This window comes from Rhopalosiphum padi, chromosome 4 (assembly GCF_020882245.1).
Source record: "Rhopalosiphum padi isolate XX-2018 chromosome 4, ASM2088224v1, whole genome shotgun sequence".
Lineage (NCBI taxonomy): Eukaryota > Metazoa > Arthropoda > Insecta > Hemiptera > Aphididae > Rhopalosiphum > Rhopalosiphum padi.
In genome coordinates, this window is record NC_083600.1 from 29679843 (window position 1) to 29704272 (window position 24430).

A 24430-nucleotide genomic window follows, 5' to 3' on the forward strand; every position below is an offset into this window, starting at 1 on the left:
TATGATATTTTAAATGTTATTCAACTTAATAAAAATATAACATATAAATTAATAAACTCTGTACTGTATCCCATCGTAAAATGTGCGTTAATGTTATTATATTATATTGACGCTGTTGATTGACCTTACACTTGAAAGTCTAAAAGTATAAATGCATTTATTGATAAAAATCATATTAATAAATAACATTTCTTATCATCAAAAACTTGAAAACAATAATAATAATAAAAAAAAAAAAAAAATGTATTAATTAAAATATTAAATACACTATGTATTGAATCACAATAAATAGAAGTCTATTAGTCTCTGATTAAAATGGCTCTTAATTTCAAACAATTTTCTCTTTTTGAGAGCTTCAATTTGACTTTGTCAAAGAGTTGAAGTGTTTGTTTGTGTTCACCTTCAAGATCCCACCAAATGGTCAACGTGGGTTTATCATCAATAGTCGATAACCTGCAGAATTTGTGCAGCAAATCTGGGTTGTGTGGAGACTGAAAAAAAAAATTGAACGTTAGTACTCCATCTGATTGGTAAATTAATAGAAAATGGGACATTCAGTCCAATAGCTACACTCACAATGTTCACGTAAACTCTGACGTTCATGTTCATCGAGAGGACTGTGGCTTCAAAATAGTTTTCCTTTACTTCCATAACAGACGCATCAACCACTAGGCCTCCCAGTTTACCAATCAAACATGCAGCGTATATATCTGCACTAGCTTCTGACGCTTTCTTCGCATTATTCTTTTTGTCATTGCTGTTGATGGCAATCCTAAATTTGCAATAAAACGTGATTAGTTGGTTGTTGACAATGCAGTTTATTAAAATGTATTACTGGTGAATGAGTTTTGGGTCTTCGTATTCCTTGATTGGGTTGCCTGTTAACCACGATATTAGCATACGGTGCACGACTATGTCCGGATACCTACGGATGGGAGAAGTAAAATGCGTATAGTATGGTACGTTAAGTGCAAAATGAGACATGGATCTGCATGTATCGATAACACAGTATTCGGCACGCTAAAAAGTACAAAAAACAATGTTTGAATGCATTATCAACATTTTGTGTTCATTTCACAAATTTTTATAATTTTTTTTTTACTTACAACCATTGGCTTTGATAGTATATTGCTGATAATAATGTCCCAATGAGGATTTTCTGAATTTTCGCCTTGACAATAAGCAGCTTTAGACTTATGAATAGACCCAGCTGAAGTAACATCAATATCGATACCATGAACTTTCAATAGTTTCACTGCTTTTTCCATAGGAGTAACATCCGGTGCTTGATGATTTCTGAGCATAGCTGTTTTTGGGAAGTGAGTCTTCAAATGTTCAGCGACCATCGTATTAGCAAGAAGCATAAATTCTTCTATTAACCTGTAGTATCAAGTGAAAATAATTAATTTCCTAAGCATATCAATTGGTAAAAATAATTAAGTGTACTGTTCACAAACCAATTACTCTCGTGGAGTATGTACAACGAATACGATAATGGCTCGCACGTAGCTCTATCAATTTCAAAAGACAACTTAGGTTGATTGATTGCCAGCGCACCTGAGCCAAAACGTCTCTCTCTCATTACTGCCGCGAGTTTATGTAAATTGCTAATGGCTGTTGCACAGTCATTGATTGTATAACCATTATACACAGTAGGAAACTCAGATTCGTCCCAATCTTTTTTATTAGGATTTTCTAAGAATATCTAGAACAAACAGATTTTCAGATTATTGATCGTATATAGTATATAGTATATATCATACTTTATAATTTATATAGTTAAAACTAAAATTGAATACTTAAGCATTAATAATAAATAATAATATAGCAATGGAAACATACTTGAGCATGTGCATAATGCAATTGAGCACAAGAATGTATAATAGACTGACTAAAAGTGTGACTAATCACATTAGCATCAGGTGTCATTTCCAAAGTGATAGAGACAGCTAGTTTATCGGTTCCGGGTAGTAATGACGCCCTCATAGTCAACGCTGGAGGTAACATGTGATACACCTGTTATTTAATAATATAATTTTGTTTGAATTACCCAAGTGCAAAAACATATTATTTATATTCAAAGCTTACTTTTTGTACTAGATAAACACTAGTGGCCAATTTTTCTGCAATTTCATCTAGTGGTGTGCCTTGCTTAACAAAATAAGACACATCTGATATGTGAATACCAATTTCAAAATTACCATTCGGCAGTGGTACACAGGAAAGGGCATCGTCTAGATCTTTGGCTGTAGGGGGGTCAATTGAGAAAATACAATGTTTTCTATAAAAAAAAAAAATTAAATCTATATGCCTAGATTACATTCACGAGAGCAAGTTAAATACCTGAAATCTTTCCTGTGTTTCAGTTCTTCTTCCACAGAAAACTGTGGCGGAAAATATTGATCTATATCTTCTGGGTATGGTTGTTCTTGTATATCATGAGCGATCAGTATACCTTCAGTTTCTGCATTTATTTCTCCAGATTCGCCCAAAACTCCTTTCAATATTCTAGAAATCATAGTATATACACAAAATAAAGTAATCATACATTATAAATTGCAAAATGTTAAATACACAAGTACATACGCTTTTGGAAATTTAAAATTTTCCCAACGTGGTAAGAGAGCATAAAACAATTCTTTTGATTCCTTGGTTCCTTCCTTCAAATGAATAGGTAACGGCCAAATTGAAGTGTCTACCAGTAATTTGGGAAATCGACTGTCTCTGGGAACTAATGTGCTATATCGATGAAGAACACCTCTATCGACTAGCAGGGTTCCTACTACTATGCGGTTCTCTTTGCTATTTAATATATAAACCACCTCACCAGTCCTTTGACAATCTTCTGTATCTGGGTTCTAAAATCAACAAATTAAAATGCTAATATTAAGATGACACCATTTTGAAAATTAGTGTGGGTTATGTTTTTAAAATATCAAATAGAATACCCTCCATTCAGATTTTTGCAAAATCTTTACGGCAACTTTATCACCATCTAGAGCTCTATTCCGTGCCCTAATACTGTTTATTAATATATCCTTTGATTTATCCTTTAAATATAAAACATTGTGATTAGAATATTATATACAAAAATTTGATGATAATTATTTACTGGTGAAGGAACATATGCTTCTGTGGTACATTTTTGACTAATACGTATATTTCCTTCAAAAAGTTCGCCATTTTCTAGACCTTTCATCACATCATCTAACTCCATATAATCATGGTAATAATTTTTTTGACTAAGAAATGGCCTTCAAAGTAATATGAAAAAAACTATATTATTAATAAATTATTACATGTTATTGTTATTATTTGTATACATACTCCATAATAGCTACAGTTGATCTATTTTGTTCTTTGTAATTAGTATTTTGTTTATCAAGTAAAGATTTTAATTTTTGTTTCTGTCTCCTTTGTAGTCTTTTTCTTGTACGAATTCTCGATTGATTTTCAGGTGTGTCTTCGATATCTATACCATTCTCTAAGGCTGATGCTAATCTATTAGTTTCACTGTAACGAAAAAAAAATATGATTGTATAAATAAAAAAATACTTCAGAATTAACTTATTAGTTGATCCATATCAATTAAACTGACATTTCGAGTTTAAGACTTAACCAATATCATTACACTCTATAAACATTTTATGTTTATAAATAAACAAACATTTGCTTTAAACATCAACAATAAAATGTGTATACTTCTCAATAAATATTAAGTATATTAAATTAGTATGATGTAAAGTTTCAGTCTATTTATTATTATAGAGTGTACCTCTTAGAATATGCCGATATACCTAGACGTAAACAAGAAATGAACCAATACTTTTAATACGACATTAAATCCATTTATTAAATTACCTCATAGATCCTTGATGGTTGAGATATCGCAGGACCGACCGCGGGCAGGGGAATTCCGCTCTCACGTTAGTGCCGTCCAGCCGGATGTCCTCCAGTTGACGTGACAGATCTTCCAAAAAGTCCATGATGGATTGAGAATGAATTCGAGGGAAAACGGATACGAATTAACAGCGATGATCAAGACCGACGGATATAACAGTCGAGTACTCGGGTGTCATAAATATATCGTGTAGAACAGAAAGTAGAAACATGTAAACTCGCATTCGGTACTGCCAAAAAACCACAGACGAGTACCCGTATGATAAACGAAACGTTCTACTTTGAGTGCGAAGTGTTAACAGCCAACATTTACTGCTGTAGTGTTGTCTGTTTGTCAATATTGTTATCTCGTCGTGTCAGATAGGCGACGACACAGATAACAACTTGTTACGGGTAGTGGGGTTACGTACCACCTAGATCCCGCGACAAGTAGATCCACGTACGTCAACTGGATCCCTTTGGACATTTAGAACCTCAAAGACAATTTATATTCCATATTAACTATAATCTCCCACGTCATTTAGGTACCCAAAAATCGGCGGTAATTTAAAAAAATTGTCTAAAAAAATACTTAAATAACAATTTAAATTTTAAAAATATTATGAAATAGTATGAAGTATAAGTAAGTTACACGGCGTTAGTAAAATCTCTAATACCATTAATTATGATATTAGATTCGATGTTTTAAATAAGAAGTAACGTTTCATTATATTCTAATATACACGATATATGAATTATCGATTATGTTAATGTAGAACTTATATATAATTTTTAAAAGAACTTGCTCAAATACCTATTTATTATAATAGGTAAGTACATTAAAACCTAACCATTTTTAGTTAAGAACTATATTATGTATTTATAATGGTAGTTTTTCCTATGTATCATCTAAACATAATAATCACAGATAGATAAAATAGTCTTATCATTTATTGAATAATTCACGCAAAATATACGGTGAATTAAATTTACAAAATACAATACGGTATTAGTTGTCATTGTAAACTGTTGCGTAGTGAAGAGTATTAATTCAATTTTCAAGAATTTTGACCCATTTATTAATTTTTGCTACTAAAAAACATTAATAAAGCACGCAAATATAATTGTCTATAAAGAGCTCAAAATGAAATACAATTATTTGAAAGTTATACCATTTATAGAAAAAATTGATAATATAAATACTTAGTAAACATTTTAAATTTTACGGCTATTCGTTTTTGAATTTTAAGAAAATAAAAAATCATTTTTGTTGATAACTGGTTAGCGTAAAAGATTAAGAACAAAAATTTTAGAGGAATTGCCTATGATGGTTAATAAAATCCAAATGTGCACAATCACATATTCACATGCAAACATTTGTATTTTATTATAAGACACAAATGCCTACGTAACCAATGCGTCAGTAAATTAGTAGAATATGAAGTCTCAAATTTAATAATAAAAATAAAATCATTATCTTTATTCTTATATATATAAAAGAACAGACCATTTTTATGTACTCGTTTGTGACGACGCTATTTAACTTTTTTCTAATTTTTTTTACACAGAGTTGTTCCAAATACCTGAGTGTCTGAGTGTCGCCCGATTTTCAAAATTTTGAATTTAAAGGGTTGAAATCAGTGAAAATAAATGTTTACGTGTAATTTGTTTATCTATATTCATATAATAATAACAATAGCAATCGATAACATAAATCAGTACACATACAAATTCTAATTATTAGTTATCTCTCCATTGCCTTGCCACGGTGCCTACACACTAAACACGTTCATTTAATTTGCACTCCGTAGGTACTACCAGCAGTTCGGACACGCATAATATCTAAAATATTTAAGCTTTTTTTTACACATGTGGCTACAAATTTAAATACTATATAATTTAGACTTAAAAAAACCTTCTTCTTTTCGACAACGCTTCCACAGCGTTTTACACTTAAAAGGAGTTTTTCCGGGCAACGCCGGGTAATTCAGCTACCTGGTAAAATAAACAAAAATTAGTAAATAAAAATATGTGTAAATTCAATGTTTTAAGTAAAGTAATAGATACACACAATATTTCTGGCAATATTAAACTTGACCCGCTTTTGTTAGTGTATTTGTAAAATAAGAACTAATATAATAACTATACTTGGAAGTTGGAGTCTTTTTATTAACAAGTCAAAGAATATTTTTTAAATATTAAATATTATTTTATTGAAATACTTAATAAAACGTTAATATTTCTCGTTTCTTGATATAAATGATTATTTAAGTGGTATTTAATAAAAAAAAATGTATGAAAGGTAACTATAAGACAAGAATAACAGTGTTAGGTAATTTTCCACACCACCTTTATTATTAAACGACGAACAATAACATTGTCCGTATGGTTTAATAACTTTATGAGGTATTACACGAGGCGCGTTTTTTTATTGTGGTGTCCCCAGTAGGCCTAATCCACATTGTAAGCATTATATGCAGGGGCGTATTTAGGTAGGGGCTTTGGGTCCAGTTGTCCAGAACGGCAAATTTTTAAAGATTTAGAGGGGCAGCAAATTTTTATTTCGTACTTTATGAGTACTGGCACAGTGACGTCAATTATTAATATTTTTCACAACAAAACTGTGACATAGAGGTATAAAATACTATATAGTATTTATATAACATGGTATTCTATGGTATTAACAGTTTGACCAATGCGCGGCATAGAAGTTTTTTTAATTTTTTATTTAATGGGGGGGAGGCAACAAAATATGTGTTGCTCTTATCCTAAAATTTCTAAATACGCAACTGATCATATGAATGCATTCAAATAATAAAAAAAAAATATACAATAACTTAAACTATGTAGATATTAATAATTTTATATAATATAAAACGGGTAATGTGTATAATATGTGTGTGTTGCCGGCCGGCGATAGTAAATGTGTTGGATGAGTGGATGAGAGATGAGCGCTAATGCGTAAAGGGGGGGACAACTTAACTAAGATGAGCTTCTTATTGATGCTGCCAATCTTCCTCAGGGTTGAAACGAAGACGAGTGCCGACACATTTCCCATCAGTTTTGTGACAAATTCTTCTTCACTAATAAATATTATATATTTATATAAAATATACTATATCTACTACGATTCTAAAAATTATAATATAATATAAACAAATACCTTCGACAGATGATTATCGTCAGTTGAATTTCTTTTTGCTGCTGCCAGACGTCCTTCGTGTTGAAATACAGCCAAGTGCCGACACATTTTCCATCAGCTCAATGACGAATTCTTCTTCAGTAATAAATATTCTATATTTATTTAAAGTATACTATACCTACTACGATTCTAAAAATTATAAAATAATATAAACAAATACCTTCGACAGTTGAATATCATCAGTTGAATTTCTTTTTGCTGCTCCCAGACGTCCTCCGTGTTGAAATACAGCCGAGTGCCGACACATTTTCCATCAGCTCAATGACGAATTCTTCTTCACTAATAAATATTATATATTTATTTAAAGTATACTATACCTACTACGATTCTAAAAATTATAAAATAATATAAACAAATACCTTGGACAGTTGATTATCATCAGTTGAATTTCTTTTTGCTCCTGCCAGACGTCCTCCGTGTTGAAATACAGCCGAGTGCCAACACATTTTCCATCAGCTCAATGACGAATTCTTCTTCACTAATAAATATTATATATTTATTTAAAGTATACTATACCTACTACGATTATAAAAATTATAAAATAATATAAACAAATACCTTCGACAGTTGAATATCATCAGTTGAATTTCTTTTTGCTGCTCCCAGACGTCCTCCGTGTTGAAATACAGCCGAGTGCCGACACATTTCCCATCAGAAAAATGACAAATTCTTCTTCACTAATAAATAATACATATTTATATAAAGTATATTATACCTACTACGATTCTAAAAATTATAATATATTACCAACAAATCCTTTCGACAGTTAATTATCGTGAGTTGAATATCTTTTTGCTGCTGCTAGACGTCCTCCGTGTTGAATTGAAGCCGAGTGCCGACACATTTCCCATCAGAAAAATGACAAATTCTTCTTCACTAATAAATAATACATATTTATATAAAGTATATTATACCTACTACGATTCTAAAAATTATAATATATTACCAACAAATCCTTTCGACAGTTAATTATCGTCAGTTGAATATCTTTTTGCTGCTGCTAGACGTCCTCCGTGTTGAATTGAAGCCGAGTGCCGACACATTTTCCATCAGCTCTATGACAAATTCTTCGTCGGTGGATAGTCGTCCATGATCCATTTAAATGTTCCATTCCTATAAAACTTCAAATAATATGCAGATTAAATGTATTTTAAACTTATATTATAATGCAAACAAATCCTTTCAACAGTTGACATAAAGATGAGCTTCTTATTGATGCTGCCAATCTTCCTCCGGGTTGAAACGAAGACGAGTGCCGACACATTTCACATCAGCTTTGTGACAACTTCTTCTTCACTAATAAATATTATATATTTATATAAAGTATACTATACCTACTACGATTCTAAAAATTATAAAATAATATAAACAAATACCTTGGACAGTTGATTATCATCAGTTGAATTTCTTTTTGCTCCTGCCAGACGTCCTCCGTGTTGAAATACAGCCGAGTGCCGACCATTTTCCATCAGCTCAATGACGAATTCTTCTTCACTAATAAATATTATATATTTATATAAAGTATACTTTACCTACTACGATTCTAAAAATTATAAAATAATATAAACAAATACCTTCGACAGTTGATTATCATCAGTTGAATTTATTTTTGCTGCTCCCAGACGTCCTCCGTGTTGAAATACAGCCGAGTGCCGACACATTTTCCATCAGCTCAATGACGAATTCTTCTTCACTAATAAATAATACATATTTATATAAAGTATATTATACCTACTACGATTCTAAAAATTATAATATATTACCAACAAATCCTTTCGACAGTTAATTATCGTCAGTTGAATATCTTTTTGCTGCTGCTAGACGTCCTCCGTGTTGAATTGAAGCCGAGTGCCGACACATTTCCCATCAGAAAAATGACAAATTCTTCTTCACTAATAAATAATACATATTTATATAAAGTATATTATACCTACTACGATTCTAAAAATTATAATATATTACCAACAAATCCTTTCGACAGTTAATTATCGTCAGTTGAATATCTTTTTGCTGCTGCTAGACGTCCTCCGTGTTGAATTGAAGCCGAGTGCCGACACATTTTCCATCAGCTCTATGACAAATTCTTCGTCGGTGGATAGTCGTCCATGATCCATTTAAATGTTCCATTCCTATAAAACTTCAAATAATATGCAGATTAAATGTATTTTAAACTTATATTATAATGCAAACAAATCCTTTCAACAGTTGACATAAAGATGAGCTTCTTATTGATGCTGCCAATCTTCCTCCGGGTTGAAACGAAGACGAGTGCCGACACATTTCACATCAGCTTTGTGACAACTTCTTCTTCACTAATAAATATTATATATTTATATAAAGTATACTATACCTACTACGATTCTAAAAATTATAAAATAATATAAACAAATACCTTGGACAGTTAATTATCATCAGTTGAATTTATTTTTGCTGCTCCCAGACGTCCTCCGTGTTGAAATACAGCCGAGTGCCGACACATTTTCCATCAGCTCAATGACGAATTCTTCTTCACTAATAAATAATACATATTTATATAAAGTATATTATACCTACTACGATTCTAAAAATTATAATATATTACCAACAAATCCTTTCGACAGTTAATTATCGTGAGTTGAATATCTTTTTGCTGCTGCTAGACGTCCTCCGTGTTGAATTGAAGCCGAGTGCCGACACATTTCCCATCAGAAAAATGACAAATTCTTCTTCACTAATAAATAATACATATTTATATAAAGTATATTATACCTACTACGATTCTAAAAATTATAATATATTACCAACAAATCCTTTCGACAGTTAATTATCGTCAGTTGAATATCTTTTTGCTGCTGCTAGACGTCCTCCGTGTTGAATTGAAGCCGAGTGCCGACACATTTTCCATCAGCTCTATGACAAATTCTTCGTCGGTGGATAGTCGTCCATGATCCATTTAAATGTTCCATTCCTATAAAACTTCAAATAATATGCAGATTAAATGTATTTTAAACTTATATTATAATGCAAACAAATCCTTTCAACAGTTGACATAAAGATGAGCTTCTTATTGATGCTGCCAATCTTCCTCCGGGTTGAAACGAAGACGAGTGCCGACACATTTCACATCAGCTTTGTGACAACTTCTTCTTCACTAATAAATATTATATATTTATATAAAGTATACTATACCTACTACGATTCTAAAAATTATAAAATAATATAAACAAATACCTTGGACAGTTAATTATCATCAGTTGAATTTATTTTTGCTGCTCCCAGACGTCCTCCGTGTTGAAATACAGCCGAGTGCCGACACATTTTCCATCAGCTCAATGACGAATTCTTCTTCACTAATAAATAATACATATTTATATAAAGTATATTATACCTACTACGATTCTAAAAATTATAATATATTACCAACAAATCCTTTCGACAGTTAATTATCGTGAGTTGAATATCTTTTTGCTGCTGCTAGACGTCCTCCGTGTTGAATTGAAGCCGAGTGCCGACACATTTCCCATCAGAAAAATGACAAATTCTTCTTCACTAATAAATAATACATATTTATATAAAGTATATTATACCTACTACGATTCTAAAAATTATAATATATTACCAACAAATCCTTTCGACAGTTAATTATCGTCAGTTGAATATCTTTTTGCTGCTGCTAGACGTCCTCCGTGTTGAATTGAAGCCGAGTGCCGACACATTTTCCATCAGCTCTATGACAAATTCTTCGTCGGTGGATAGTCGTCCATGATCCATTTAAATGTTCCATTCCTATAAAACTTCAAATAATATGCAGATTAAATGTATTTTAAACTTATATTATAATGCAAACAAATCCTTTCAACAGTTGACATAAAGATGAGCTTCTTATTGATGCTGCCAATCTTCCTCCGGGTTGAAACGAAGACGAGTGCCGACACATTTCACATCAGCTTTGTGACAACTTCTTCTTCACTAATAAATATTATATATTTATATAAAGTATACTATACCTACTACGATTCTAAAAATTATAAAATAATATAAACAAATACCTTGGACAGTTGATTATCATCAGTTGAATTTCTTTTTGCTGCTCCCAGACGTCCTCCGTGTTGAAATACAGCCGAGTGCCGACACATTTTCCATCAGCTCAATGACGAATTCTTCTTTACTAATAAATATTATATATTTATATAAAGTATACTATACCTACTACGATTCTAAAAATTATAAAATAATATAAACAAATACCTTGGACAGTTGATTATCATCAGTTGAATTTATTTTTGCTGCTCCCAGACGTCCTCCGTGTTGAAATACTGCCGAGTGCCGACCCATTTTCCATCAGCTTTGTGACATCTTCTTCTTCACTAATAAATATTATATATTTTTATAAAGTATACTATACCTACTACGATTCTAAAAATTATAATATGTTACCAACAAATCCTTTGGGCAGTTGATCATCAGTCGAATTTCTTTTTGATGCTGCCAGACGTTCTCCGTGTTGAAACGATGCCGAGTGCCGACACATTTTCCATCAGCTCTATGACAAATTCTTCGTCGGTGGATAGTCGTCCATGATCCAGTTAAATGTTCCGTTCCTATAAAACTTCAAATAATATGCAGATTAAATGTATTTTAAACTTATACTAAAATTTCAATGTTTAAGAAATCTATGTTGGTGTTCTTTTATTTTTGAATTTAAATTAATTTGAAATTTTATATTCATAATTTATCAGTTAAAAATGTAAACAAGAACTAAAAAGATTATAGTATATTGCAGTTTAACTTTCTGTTCGGTGGCCACCTTTTTAATTCCTCACTCTCTTTTATAAGAAAGTTAAACAGCACAATAACTATAAAAAATATTAATTTAAACATGCACAAAGACGAACTTGCTTTGTGATAAGAAAAAAAATTGAAAAAGTTGGTAATTTTTCAATGTATTATTAAAATAAAAAGAACACCTAAAACCGTAGTACAGTATATTATCTAAAAAAAAACCATAAAAATTAAATATAATTTAAGTAAATATTCATAATATACTGTACTACTGTTCAAAAAATTATAGTATTAAACAAACACAGCCCTGCGACACTTTTTTTGTTATTCATCAGCTTCCTAATGATACTGTCAATCGTCCTCCGGGTTGACATTGTATAGCGTAATTATTTCATTTTTTTTTTGTTTTTCCGATATTATGGCAAGATCTGAAATTTTTTGTTTTATTTTATTACTATTTACCACCCAAAGTACCAAATTGATCCATATTTGCTACAATAATTTATGACAAACAAAAAGTAAACTACATAATTGTAAAATCTTTATACATTTCTCGCTACGTCCACGTCCAGGATCTAAGGTGTACTATTCTACTACTATTCTAATATAATATAATGCGAATAATACAAATAATACACGGTTGTTATTTTTCACAATTTTTGTCTACTATAACTAATGAGTAAAATAAGTAGGCATTGTGTACTATTTTTTCATTGGACCCTGGAGAATAAAATATGCGTCTACATCAACTACATCGTCTGACTAGCGCGGATTGTTCATATAAATTAATATATTTTATTTTAAGTTTAAAAAATAATTTTAATCCCAAAAAAGAATAATAAAAAAAACTTACTTAAGCGTCGACTCTTCCCGGGAAACCGAGTTGTCCAATCTACAGTGTATACGGAGTGGTGTGCCGCCGCCGAATAAACTCCAAATTTTCTTCATACGATCTTCATCATGATTCTAAATGGGAGTTTAAAGATATATTATGAAAATAAACAGCACGAAATGAAAAGGAGAGTACTTGTCATGTACTGTTGTTTAACGACTGTTTATTAAGACTATTATAGAATTGTTAATCGTCTTCGACGAATGTCGTCGATTGTCGTATGCCACAGATGACGAATATTATAATATGATAAATCTATGGTTTTTTTTTTATAGAACTCTTTGTGATATTATACGATCTATTTTTCTATCTTAGCTGTTTGACATATTAACGTAGAATTGAAACATATAAACTATAGACCAAGACCAAATCTATAAAGATATTGCAAAGTATTAATATTTTATTCTAATGAAGATGATTATAAATTATTTAATTTAATCTATAAAAATAGTAAACTAAACAAAAATAATTATAGTTATGTTTCTGAGTTATTATTTCTGCATTTTTTTGGTTTTAATCACGCAGTGCTTTAACTTAATTTTACATATTCTCAGTGGCGGCTTTGGTGGTGAGGCAAGTGAGTCACCTAAAATGTTGTAGCAAATAATACTCTAAAAGTGTATATTTCCGATAGCAAACATTTCGCTAATAATTTTTAACATTTTTATGATTTTATTTGAAATAAATTCTTCTTTACGAAGTTTATAAATAAAGTTTATAAATTATCATTTATTTTATTATAGTATAATATTATTCCGTGTTTATTACCAAAAATAGCGATAAACCGATAAGAAATGCACGAAATAATAATTCCGTAAACAAACGCTCATATTCAGCCGGCGGAAATATTCTGATGACGTCAGAATTGTAACTTATGTACATTAATTACACACACATGCGAATGTACGGACTACGCAAATGCACGTGACTGTTAATAAGCTGAATAAGCTGAATTGCGCAAATGATCATAGCGAGGCGACTTTTTCATCGCCTCTGATACTAAAAATATATGTGGTACTATGGTCAGCCCGCAGCCATTCGTTCAACAACAACATATTATTGATATTGGATAATCATAAATTCATAAACATTAAACCGTTATTATTGTCACAGCGCCTGATGAAACCGATTTCATTGTTAGTTTATAATGTTTATATCTCTCTTGTTCGAATCATCGCTCGTGCAGTCGTGCTTATTCGTTTAAATTTGTTTACGCGTGTTGTGCTTTGATTTAACATTAAAGTAATTTAAGTATATTATTATATTTTATTATAGTTATAATTATTTTTATATTTTTAAATTCCATTATTATGAAGTTTTATTTTTGTTATGAAGGGGGGGGAGTGATACATAAGTCGCCTCACCAAAAAAATACAACCAAAACCGCCACTGCATATTCTTACATGTAAACTTACATACATATATCTGAAGACACCTATCATAATAGAAACAAATTCATACATTTCCTTTATTATGGTTTCATGTAACAAATAGTACCTAGTCAATGCTTTGAGGAAATCAATTTTCAGTACCATTTTACAAAATAATCAAAAATGACATTAAATTAAAGATAAAGAAGTAATTATTACAGTGTTGCTTTATACATTAGTCAATAATGATTAGTGATTAAGTTTATTACTGTAATTAGTGTGTGAAATTTGAATTTGAAAGAGACAGTCAGTCAACCTTCGTTAATAAGTATAATTTTGATGTATTATGATTTATGATTTATAAGTTATAATATTATATGTTGATTGTCGATTGATATTGCTAAGTATTTTTTTTTTTTGTGTGTAAAGTTTGACAAGCTACATTTTTTCCGAAAACATTGCATTAATCATAATTATTATTATAATATTGTATAAATATTAAATATAATTTATACCGTATTATATTCTTGTTATATACTTTTGAGTCAATAGGTACAACCCTTTCGTAAAATAATTTGAATAAATAATATCTTAAGATTAATCTACGTATGTCAAAAATGTCCTTGTGTACGTATAGTATAACATGTACAAAAAACTTTTATGTCCCTACAAATAATGTTTTAAATAATAACAAAATATATAATATCGTAAATATACATCATTTCAAAATATTTTGAAAAAATACTATTTGTAAGAAATACTCTCATAAGAATTTAATTAAAGTTTTAAGTATCTAAGATTATTCGTTTTTGAACTATAACAAAATATAAAAATTATTTGAGAAAAAATATTTATTTTTAGGATGGGTGTATAATAAACATTTAATAAGTTATAGGTATAATACTGAATTTCGAATAGTCATAAAAAATAATGTGACTTTCCAGTAAACATATTATTTTTGTTTTTGGTAAAAAAAAACTAATGAGAATTCCAATATAATATTTTTAAAATGTAGATATAAAAATAAAATATTTATATGAATATCTAACGAAAAAATTAATTTGAACATTTTATAGATTTAGCCGAATACAATCAAAATTTTAATTTTAAACGTTTATAAAATAAACAGTAACTATATATTTTTTATTACAGTAAATAAGTGAACGATTGATGAAGAAACCTGTATTAAATTTTAAATCATATTTGCATATCTATAATTTTTTTCGGCTTAATAAAAAAAAAAAAAATGTAATTGTTTTAAATAATGAAAATGCTTTTAAAATTATACAATTTACCTATAGAGAAATCATAATGTAGATAATTGGTAAATTTGCATTTTTAAATTAAAATTAAATTAATTAATTAATTTTGTTGATATTATACAAGTATATAGCGTAATAATACATTCGTTTTTTTGTGTTTTCGATATTATGACAAGATTAGAAATTTTTTATTTTATTTTACTATTAACCACCCAAAACCTAAATAGATCATATTTGCTACAATAATTTATGACAGAAAACTACATAATTGTCAAATAAATATACATTCATTGCTGTGTCCAGGATCCAAGGTATACTTGACGACTTAATTTTATTCTTAACTATTTTATACGTTGGACCAGTGGTCAACCTTTTTGGACTCTCGGGCCACATTCACAAACTAAAAACTGTTAGCGGGCAAGAAAAGAATAAAAATTTAATATACTTAAATTATTTATTATGCAAAAAAATATTGTTTAGAACTTTAAATTAAAAAAAAAATTCGTCGTTTTAGAATTTAAAGCGGGCAGTAGACAATAGCTCACTGGTTGCCGGCCATTGCATTGGACGATTGGAAATAAAATATAAGTCTGTCATCCAAGTATAGCAGCTTGTACACGTCAATAAATATTTATTTTAAGTATAAAAGATAAATTTAATATTCCATAATTATGGGAAAATTAACTTACGTAAGTATTCTTCGACGCTGTTCGGCGAAATCGAGCTGCACCACATTTACAGTTCAAACGTGCACCATCACCGCCGAAGAAACAGCTAGCTCTTATTTCTTCATTCGTCTTCTTTGAGCTTCAGAATGAAATTATTAAAATATTCTATAAAAATGAGAGAACTTGTCATATACTAAAGGCTGTTGTTTAAAGACTGTTCAATAAAAATATTAGAATTATTAACGGACTTCTACGAATGACGACGATTGTCGATTGCCACGGATGAAAATGTGATAGATTATATGTTTTTTTTTTTATAAACTCTTTGTGATATTATAGGATTTATTTTTATATCTCTGTCTTGCATACGAAACTTTTGGTATTTAATTAATTTCGTACATAAAACCATAATAATTGTATATTCTGAATTTTTTTTTTTAATTATAATTTTATTATTTCAATAGACAATAGGTTTTGGTAAAATTTTTCACCAAAAAATAAAACCATATAAATATGGTAATATTTACAACTTTTTGTTTTTCCGATATTATGGCGAGATCTGATTTTTTTTTATTTTATTTTACTATTTACCAACCAAAGTACCAAATAGATCATATTTGCTATAAGAATTCATGGCAGACAGAAAATAAACTACATAATTGTAAAATCATTATACATTTTTCGCTACATATCCAGGATATAAATTCTAAGGTGTACTTATAACGACTTTATTTTAGTCTTGGCAATTTCATCATTAATGCATAATCGGTAACCTTTTTGAACTCTCAGGCCACATTCACAAATTAAAAACAGTTTGCAGACCAGATAAAAATGAAAACTTTATATTCTTAAATTATTTACTATGGAAAAAATATTTTAGAACTTTAAAATAATAAAATATAAATCAAAAAATATGTCAGTGTTTTAGAATTTAAAACGGGTCGTATATATAATAACCCGTCGGTTGCTGACCACTTTATTGGACTGGACGATCGAAAATAAAATATAGGTCTGTCATCGGGGTAACAGCTTGTAGAAGTCAATAAACATTTATGTTATGTATAAATAGTAGATTTATTACTACCCCAAAATTATAGGAAAATTAACCTACGTAAGTATCCTTCGATGCTTTTCGGCGAAATCAAGCTGTGCCTTATTAAAGTTCAAACGTGCACCGTCACCGAAGAAACAGCTATAGTTTATTTCTTCATTCGTCTTCTTTACGCTTCGGAATGGAATTATTGAAATATTTTATGAAAATGAGTGTACTTGTCATGTACTGAAGGCTGTTGTTTGACGACTGTTCAATAAAATTATTAGAATTGTTAATCGTCTCCTACAAATGACAACGATTGTCGTTTGCCATGGATGAAAAATATTATAATAATGTTCTTTTTATAGAACTCTGTGTGATTTTTTAGGATTCATTATTATATTTCAGCTGTCTTGCATACGAAACTTTTGGTATCTTATTAATTTCATACGTAAAATCATAATAATCGTATATTATCCTGAATTTTTTTTTAAATTATAATTTTATAACGGTTATTAACGGTTTTATACGGTTTGGCAGAACTAAATGATTAATAATTTTAAAAATATTTAAAAATTTAATCATTAAACTGATATTACATACTAAATAGTTAATAGATTATAATCTATAGGTATTACATATAATAAATAAGGACTTGCAAAATTACTAAAATTAATTTCTAAATATTATTCATATTCAACTCGTTATACACATATAGTCACATATCATTTCCGTTTCGGTACCGTCCTGTTTAGGAATAATACATAATCATACTATTTTTACTGTTTTTAAAATTAATCGATAAGTTCTAACTAATATGCTCAGATAATTTGCGATATTAATATATATATATAATAAATGCGTCTATTTATGGTATTATGCTATGTTTATTTTATCCTATAAGTGTATAGTTAAAATGTTTTGAAAATTATAATATTTATAAGAAATGCAAACATTAACATTTGTTAAAATTATCAAATAGCTATAGTAATTCGTTTTTAAATTACAAAAAAACAAAAATCGGTTGAGAAGAAATAGTTATCACAGAAATATGAAATGAATATCCAATGTCTTAAAAATTCAAAATTCAAACAATTATAAAAAAATATTAATGCGTCTTTTCGGAAAACTTTTTATTTTTGTTAGGGATAAAAAAAACTTATATTAGTCGGGTACTCGGCCGGTTAAAAATGAAAAATGCTATTTATAAAATTAATATAAATATAAATTATTATTCTATAAAATGGGTCTGGTAATATACTAATATGACGATTATGTATTTTCGGTTTCACGTATTTTATGCATTGCGCGTTGGGGAATAAAATATGCATACGTATACGTCACATGGCGTGAATAGTAGAATAAAATTTGTGCTTACGTCGATTACATCGTCCGAGTAGCCGATTGTTCATATAAATAAATATATTTTATTTTAAGTTTAAAATGTAAATTTAATTCTAAAAAAGAATAAGAAAAAAACTTACGTAATCGTAGACTGTTCCCGGGAAACCGAGTTGTTTCAATCTTCAGTCTATACGGAGTGGTGTACCGCCGCCGAAGAAACTGAAAATTTTCTTCATATCGATCTTCATCGTGATTCTAAATGAGAATAAAAATACAGTTTATGAAAATAAACAGCATGAAATGAAAATGAGAGTACTTGTCCTGTACTAAAGGCTGTTATTTGACGACTGTTCAATAAAATTATTAGAATTGTTAATCGTCTCCTACAAATGACAACGATTGTCGTTTGCCATGGATGATAATATGAAATATATTATAATTTTATTTTTTTATAGAAGTCTTTGTGATTTTATAGGATTTATTATTAAATTTTAGCTGTTTGACATACGTAAAATTGAAACACATAAACTAGACCAAATCTTTATAGATATTGCAAAGTATAAATATTTTATTCTAATGAAAATTATTACAAATTATTTAATTTAATCTATGAAAATAGTGAACTAAATAAAAATAATTATATTTTTAAGTATTTAAAAAAAAGAATTATGATTAATATCGTTATGTTTCTAAATTATTATTTTTGCATTATTTTGATTCTAATCACGCGCAGTGTTTTAACTTAATCTTACTTATCTATTACATTAGATGCAATTACCTCTGTCTGTAGATATTGTGTCTGAAGACACCTATCATAATAGAAAAAAATTCATACATTTCGTTTATTGTGGTTTCTTGTAACAAATAGTACCTAGTCACTAGTCAATGCTTTAGAGTTTAGGTAATCAATTTACTTTTTAAACTTAAAATAAAATACATTAATTTTTATGAAAAATCCGCTAACCGGATGATATAATCGATGTAAACGCATATTTTATTAATTTATATATAAATTATATAATATTGAACTTCAAACAGTCATAACTCATAATATAAGTTTCCAGTGAGCATTTTATTTTTGTTTTTGCATTAAAAAAACTAAAGAGAATTCCTATAAAACATTTTAAAATTATAGATATAAAAAGAAAATATTTATATGAATACTAATGAAAAAAATAATTTGAACATTTTAAAAATTTGTAATAATAAAAAAATAAAGAACATTGTTTATATATATATAGTTTGAAAATATTATTAAAATAATTACATAAATAAGAAATACTCTCATAAAATATTAGTTAAGACTTTAAGTTATCGGTGTATAAGATTATTTGTTTTTAAACTATGTATAGTATTATAGTCTATAACACAATATAAAAATCATTTTACAAGAAATATTTTTTTTTGGGATGAAAAATTAATACTCAATAAGTCATAAAATATTGAACTTCAGTCGTAAAAAATAATGTGATTTTCCAGTAAACCTTTTATATTTGTTATATTTAAAAAAAAACTAATGAGAATTATTATATTAAATTTGTACCTATATAAAAAGACAATATTATATAAATATATGATGAAAAAATACATTTTTTATTGCAGTAATTTAGTGACACTGTATTAAATTTTAAATCATATTTGCTATCAATAATTTTTATCGGCTTAAAAAAAAAAAAAATTAATTATTTAAAACTGTTAAAATGTTTTTATAGGAAATCATAATGTAGACAGTTGGTAAAATTTTCAACATTTTATGATTAGCATTTTTAAATTAAAACTTAGTAAACGAATTAATTTTGTCGAAATTATACAAGTATATAGCGTAATGATTCCAGTTTTTCCGATATTATGACAAGATCTGAAATTTTTTATTTTACTATTATCCACCCAAAGTACTAAATATATCATAATTGCTACAAGAATTCATAACAGATAGAAAAAAAAACTAAGTAATTTTAAAATCAATATATATTCATTACTACGTATCCTGGACGAAGGTATAATTGACGAATTAATTTTATTCTTGGCTATTTTTTAACTTTAACCTTTTAGAATTCTCATGCCATATTCACAAATTAAAAACAGTTTGCGGACCAGACAAAAATAAAAATTTTATATTCTTAAATTATTTACTATGAAAAAAAATATTATCTAGAACTTTAAAATAATAAAATATTAAAAAAAAAATTTCATCGTTTAAGAATTTAAAACGGATCGTATACAATAATCCGCCGGTTGCCGGCTGTCGGAAATAAAATATAGGTCTAAGTAATCGGGGTGGCAGCTTGTACAAGTCAATAAATATTTATTTAAAGTATAAAAATTAAATTTATTACTACCCTAAAATTATAGGAGAATTAACCTACGTAAGTATCCTTCGACGCTTTTCGGCGAAATCAAGCTGTGCCATATTAAAGTTCAAACGTACACAGCCACCGAAAAAACAGCTAATTTATTTCTTCATTTGTCTTCTTTACGCTTCGGAATGAAATCATTGAAATTTTTTATGAAAATGAGAGCACTTGTCATGCACTGAAAGCTGTTGTTTGATGACTGTCCAATAAAATTATTAGAATAGTTAATCGTCTCCTACAAATGACGACGATTGTCGATTGCCACGGATGATAAATATTGTAATAATATGATAGATCATATGTTTTTTTTATAGAACTCTTTGTGATATTATATGATTTATTTTTATATTTCAGCTGTCTTGCATACGAAACTTTTGGCATAATTAATTTCATACGTAAAACCATAATAATTGTGTATCCCGAATTTTTTTTTAAATTATAATTTAATTATTTCAATAGTTGTTTGGTAAAATTTCTCACCAACAAATAAGACCATCTTCGACCAGCACAATTTTACATTGTACACAATGCATTAATGCATTATACATTGAATTCAAATTGTATAAATTCGTTATAGTGACATACTTAACCTAGTCTACATGTAGTATTGTAGTAACCTACTATAGTAGCTATACAGCAGTTTACGGGTGGGTGAACTAAATGATTAATAATTTTAAAAATATTTAAAAGTTGAATCATTCAATTAATATTACATACTAAATAGTTAATAGATTATGATCTACGTATAATAAAGAAGGACTTACAAAATCAATAAAATCAATTTCTAAAGCAGTTATTCACATTCGACTCATTATATACACATGTGACTATATCATTCCCGTTTCGGTACCGTCCTGTTTAGGATTAATACATACCTACTTATACTATTTTTTACTGATTTTAAAATAATCAATAGGTTCTAATGTTAATATGCTCAGATAATTTGCGATATTAATATATATATAATAAATGCATTTATTTATATTTTATGGTGTTATGCTATATTGTTATTTTATCCTATAAGTGTATAGTCAAAATATTTTGAAAATTATAATATGTATAAGAAATGCAAACATTAACATTTGGTGAAATTTTCAAATAACTACAGTTATTCATTTTTAAATTACTACAAAAAAACAAAAATCGGTTGAGCAGGAATAGTTATCACAGAAATATGAAATGAATCTAATAATGTCATAAAAATTCAAAATTCAGACAATTATAAAAAAATATTAATGCGTCTTTTCGGAAAACTTAGGGATAAAAAAAACTTATATTAGTCAAGTACTCGGCCAGTTAAAAATGAAAAATGCTATTTATACAATTAATATAAATATAAATTATTATTCTATAAAATGGGTCTGGTAATATACTATTAATATGACGATTATGTATTTTTGGTCTAACGTATTTTATGCATCGCGCGTTCGAGAATAAAATATGCATACGTATACCGCCTACGTCACCCGGCGTGTAGCAGATTGTCCGGTGCAATAAGTATGTATTTATTTTATGTCTAAAAAAGTAAATTAAAGCTACTAAAGTGTAGAAAATCAAACTCACGTAGACATCGATTTTTTTGTGAAACTTAGTTGTGTCGTATTTAATGTCCACACGTTCAGTAACCACATCGCCGACCGAGGAACACCTTTCCTCGTCCGTCTTTACCACGTTTCGAATTGAAGATTTTGAGATATTTCATAAAAATAAGCTGAACAGAACGGCATGTGCGTGTAAAATATTATATATATTAAAGTATACGGTTTAACGATTTGTACGTCTATTTTTTTCTCCGTTAAAATAATTACAACCGTCAATCGTCTCCGACGAATAGCGAAGATTGATGATTACCATAGATGATAGATTAATATGATAGATCCATATCCATAGATTATATACTGTATTATTATGTTGTAATATTATTATTAGCCAGACATTTAAATTTATTCGGGAGTCTGCCGTTCGAGAGACTCAATTGTGTATACTTATACAAATTTTATATGCACGGCGGGGTAGATTGTATAGATGTTGTTCAGGACATTGAGACTAGACTCATTCAAAGTTTCTGCCATTGGCACCGCATAAATTAGTAATTAGTTGTTGTTATCGATATTTTTCGCCCGTATTATTATTGAATGACACCCATCTTCTCATTACTAATGTAAAAATATTATAATATTATCAATAATCAATATTAATATCGAAAACCATCATAATTATTTTCCAAATAGACAAAAATATTAAATTATAGGTACTACAATTTTCTTCAAACTTTTTTATTGCTTTACTATACTTTTTTTTGTGGTGAGTCCGCCGTCTCAAAGACCCCTGATGAGCCACCACTGTAGGTGTTAATAAGTTTATGGCATAAACAGCTTAAAACTAATCTACATAATATTTTGAATACTTCACTGTTAGTGTTAAATAATAATACACGAATTGGTGTCTTTAAATAATATTTTTGTAATAACTTAAAACAAAATAGATAATTATACCTATATAATCGTTATTTTTCGTTAAAATATACAGTTTTGTCAATATTCAAATTTGGTATATGTACTAACAGTAGCGCCGAACACGGGTATGAACTGGGGAAAATTCCTCAGAAATATTTATGGGTGAGTGGGTGATAATCAAAAATAGTTTGTTATGCAGTATCTTGTATGTATATAGTTAGAAATAAATATAGTACCTTTCGAACGTAACTAACTAAACACACCAAAAATCAAAAATGACTAATTTGACAAATACCTACTGGGTTTTTGTAAAAGTTCCTAGTTTTTTTTTAAATAGGTACTATAAATCATCTAATTTTTCAGAAACTACCCACCAGATTGAAATTCGAAGCTTTTGTTTCACTAGAAAGTGTCTCACACAAAAAATACTTCATCATTGTAAAATCAATATTATTCATTGTTTCGCACAGAATCTAAAATGATGATTTATGATTATTGTAAAAATAAATACTTACACATCAATAATGTCGATAATCACATCTAAATATTACTGTTCTATTATATTTAATACATACATATTTGCATTATTTTGATTTTAGTAATTTTATGAATTAACTATATAGTATTTTATCTGCACCTGATGGTAAATAAATAAAAGAGCTGACAGCTTCTCTTCATGTTAACACGTAACATTCATTGAGAAGATTATTGCTTGACAATAGTTTTTTTTACTTAAGTAATATTTTGATTTTTATCATTATATCTTCGAGAATATTAAAATATATATGTAAATCAAAGTGAGGTTTATACTTATTTTGACATACTGACGTACACACATATACAGTGGTGTGTCCAGTACAAACTAATTGGGTAGGCCCGTTTTGTTCTGTAGTGTGTTTAGCTGTTTATAATTATAACTATTAGAGAAGATTAATTATCACATGGGACATAGGTATGATAATAATATTAAATAATAATAATTAATAACAACATTTTTATTTGTGATAAAAACCAAACAGTCAAATAAAAATTGGGTAAGCCTTAGCCTAGTTTTTTAATACACTTTTTTTTTTTTATACTTCATTGTGAAATGTCACTAATAACTACACAATATTACAATATATTATCAAAACCAAATACAATTTTAACAGATTCATCTATTGTTATGATTTATAAATGGTTTACAATATAAAAAAATAAAATGCTTAA

General features: G+C 28.5%; 1 protein-coding gene and 3 long non-coding RNA genes across 7 annotated transcripts; all 4 read right to left on the reverse strand.

Annotated features, from left to right (window-relative positions):
- Window positions 1-138: 138 nt before the first annotated feature.
- On the reverse strand, window positions 139-4219 carry LOC132928367 (DIS3-like exonuclease 2). Its single transcript, XM_060992980.1, has 13 exons — window positions 3862-4219; window positions 3328-3513; window positions 3113-3254; window positions 2949-3050; window positions 2587-2858; window positions 2344-2508; window positions 2089-2281; window positions 1843-2016; window positions 1458-1705; window positions 1107-1380; window positions 836-1020; window positions 577-772; window positions 139-491 (listed from the first exon to the last, which is right to left on the reverse strand). The coding sequence occupies exons 1-13, from the start codon at window positions 3984-3986 to the stop codon at window positions 300-302; spliced, it is 2454 nt and encodes an 817-aa protein (XP_060848963.1). The 5' UTR covers window positions 3987-4219; the 3' UTR covers window positions 139-299.
- Window positions 4220-6584: 2365 nt separating this feature from the next.
- LOC132929747 (uncharacterized) lies at window positions 6585-7731 on the reverse strand. 2 transcript variants are annotated; one of them, XR_009662145.1, is made up of 5 exons: window positions 7640-7731; window positions 7441-7559; window positions 7242-7360; window positions 7043-7156; window positions 6585-6962 (listed from the first exon to the last, which is right to left on the reverse strand). It is a non-coding gene; the product is annotated as an uncharacterized LOC132929747 (long non-coding RNA). The 2 variants fall into 2 exon arrangements; XR_009662144.1 differs by having other exon boundaries at window positions 7043-7173.
- Window positions 7732-7834: 103 nt separating this feature from the next.
- Window positions 7835-9377, reverse strand: LOC132929746 (uncharacterized). Its single transcript, XR_009662143.1, has 6 exons — window positions 9044-9377; window positions 8845-8973; window positions 8656-8774; window positions 8458-8575; window positions 8028-8377; window positions 7835-7957 (listed from the first exon to the last, which is right to left on the reverse strand). It is a non-coding gene; the product is annotated as an uncharacterized LOC132929746 (long non-coding RNA).
- A 131-nt stretch (window positions 9378-9508) lies between these two features.
- LOC132930389 (uncharacterized) lies at window positions 9509-18646 on the reverse strand. Of its 3 annotated transcripts, XR_009662221.1 has the most exons (8): window positions 18552-18646; window positions 16056-16199; window positions 12696-12808; window positions 11498-12270; window positions 11309-11427; window positions 11110-11228; window positions 10292-10410; window positions 9509-9592 (listed from the first exon to the last, which is right to left on the reverse strand). It is a non-coding gene; the product is annotated as an uncharacterized LOC132930389 (long non-coding RNA). The 3 variants fall into 3 exon arrangements; XR_009662222.1 differs by lacking the exons at window positions 16056-16199; window positions 18552-18646 and adding an exon at window positions 12870-12968 and having other exon boundaries at window positions 11502-12270; XR_009662220.1 differs by lacking the exons at window positions 16056-16199; window positions 18552-18646 and adding an exon at window positions 12870-12968.
- Window positions 18647-24430: the final 5784 nt, after the last annotated feature.

What these genes read in the sequence shown, in the direction of transcription:
- LOC132928367 (XM_060992980.1), bottom strand. Translation starts at nt 3,986, where the DNA reads ATGGACTTTTTGGAAGATCTGTCACGTCAACTGGAGGACATCCGGCTG. An exon ending in AACCATCAAGGATCTATGAG is followed by an intron (nt 3,514 to 3,861) that starts GTAATTTAATAA and finishes TTTTCGTTACAG; the next exon opens with TGAAACTAATAGATTAGCAT. An exon ending in GTGTTTATCTAGTACAAAAA is followed by an intron (nt 2,017 to 2,088) that starts GTAAGCTTTGAA and finishes ATTAAATAACAG; the next exon opens with GTGTATCACATGTTACCTCC.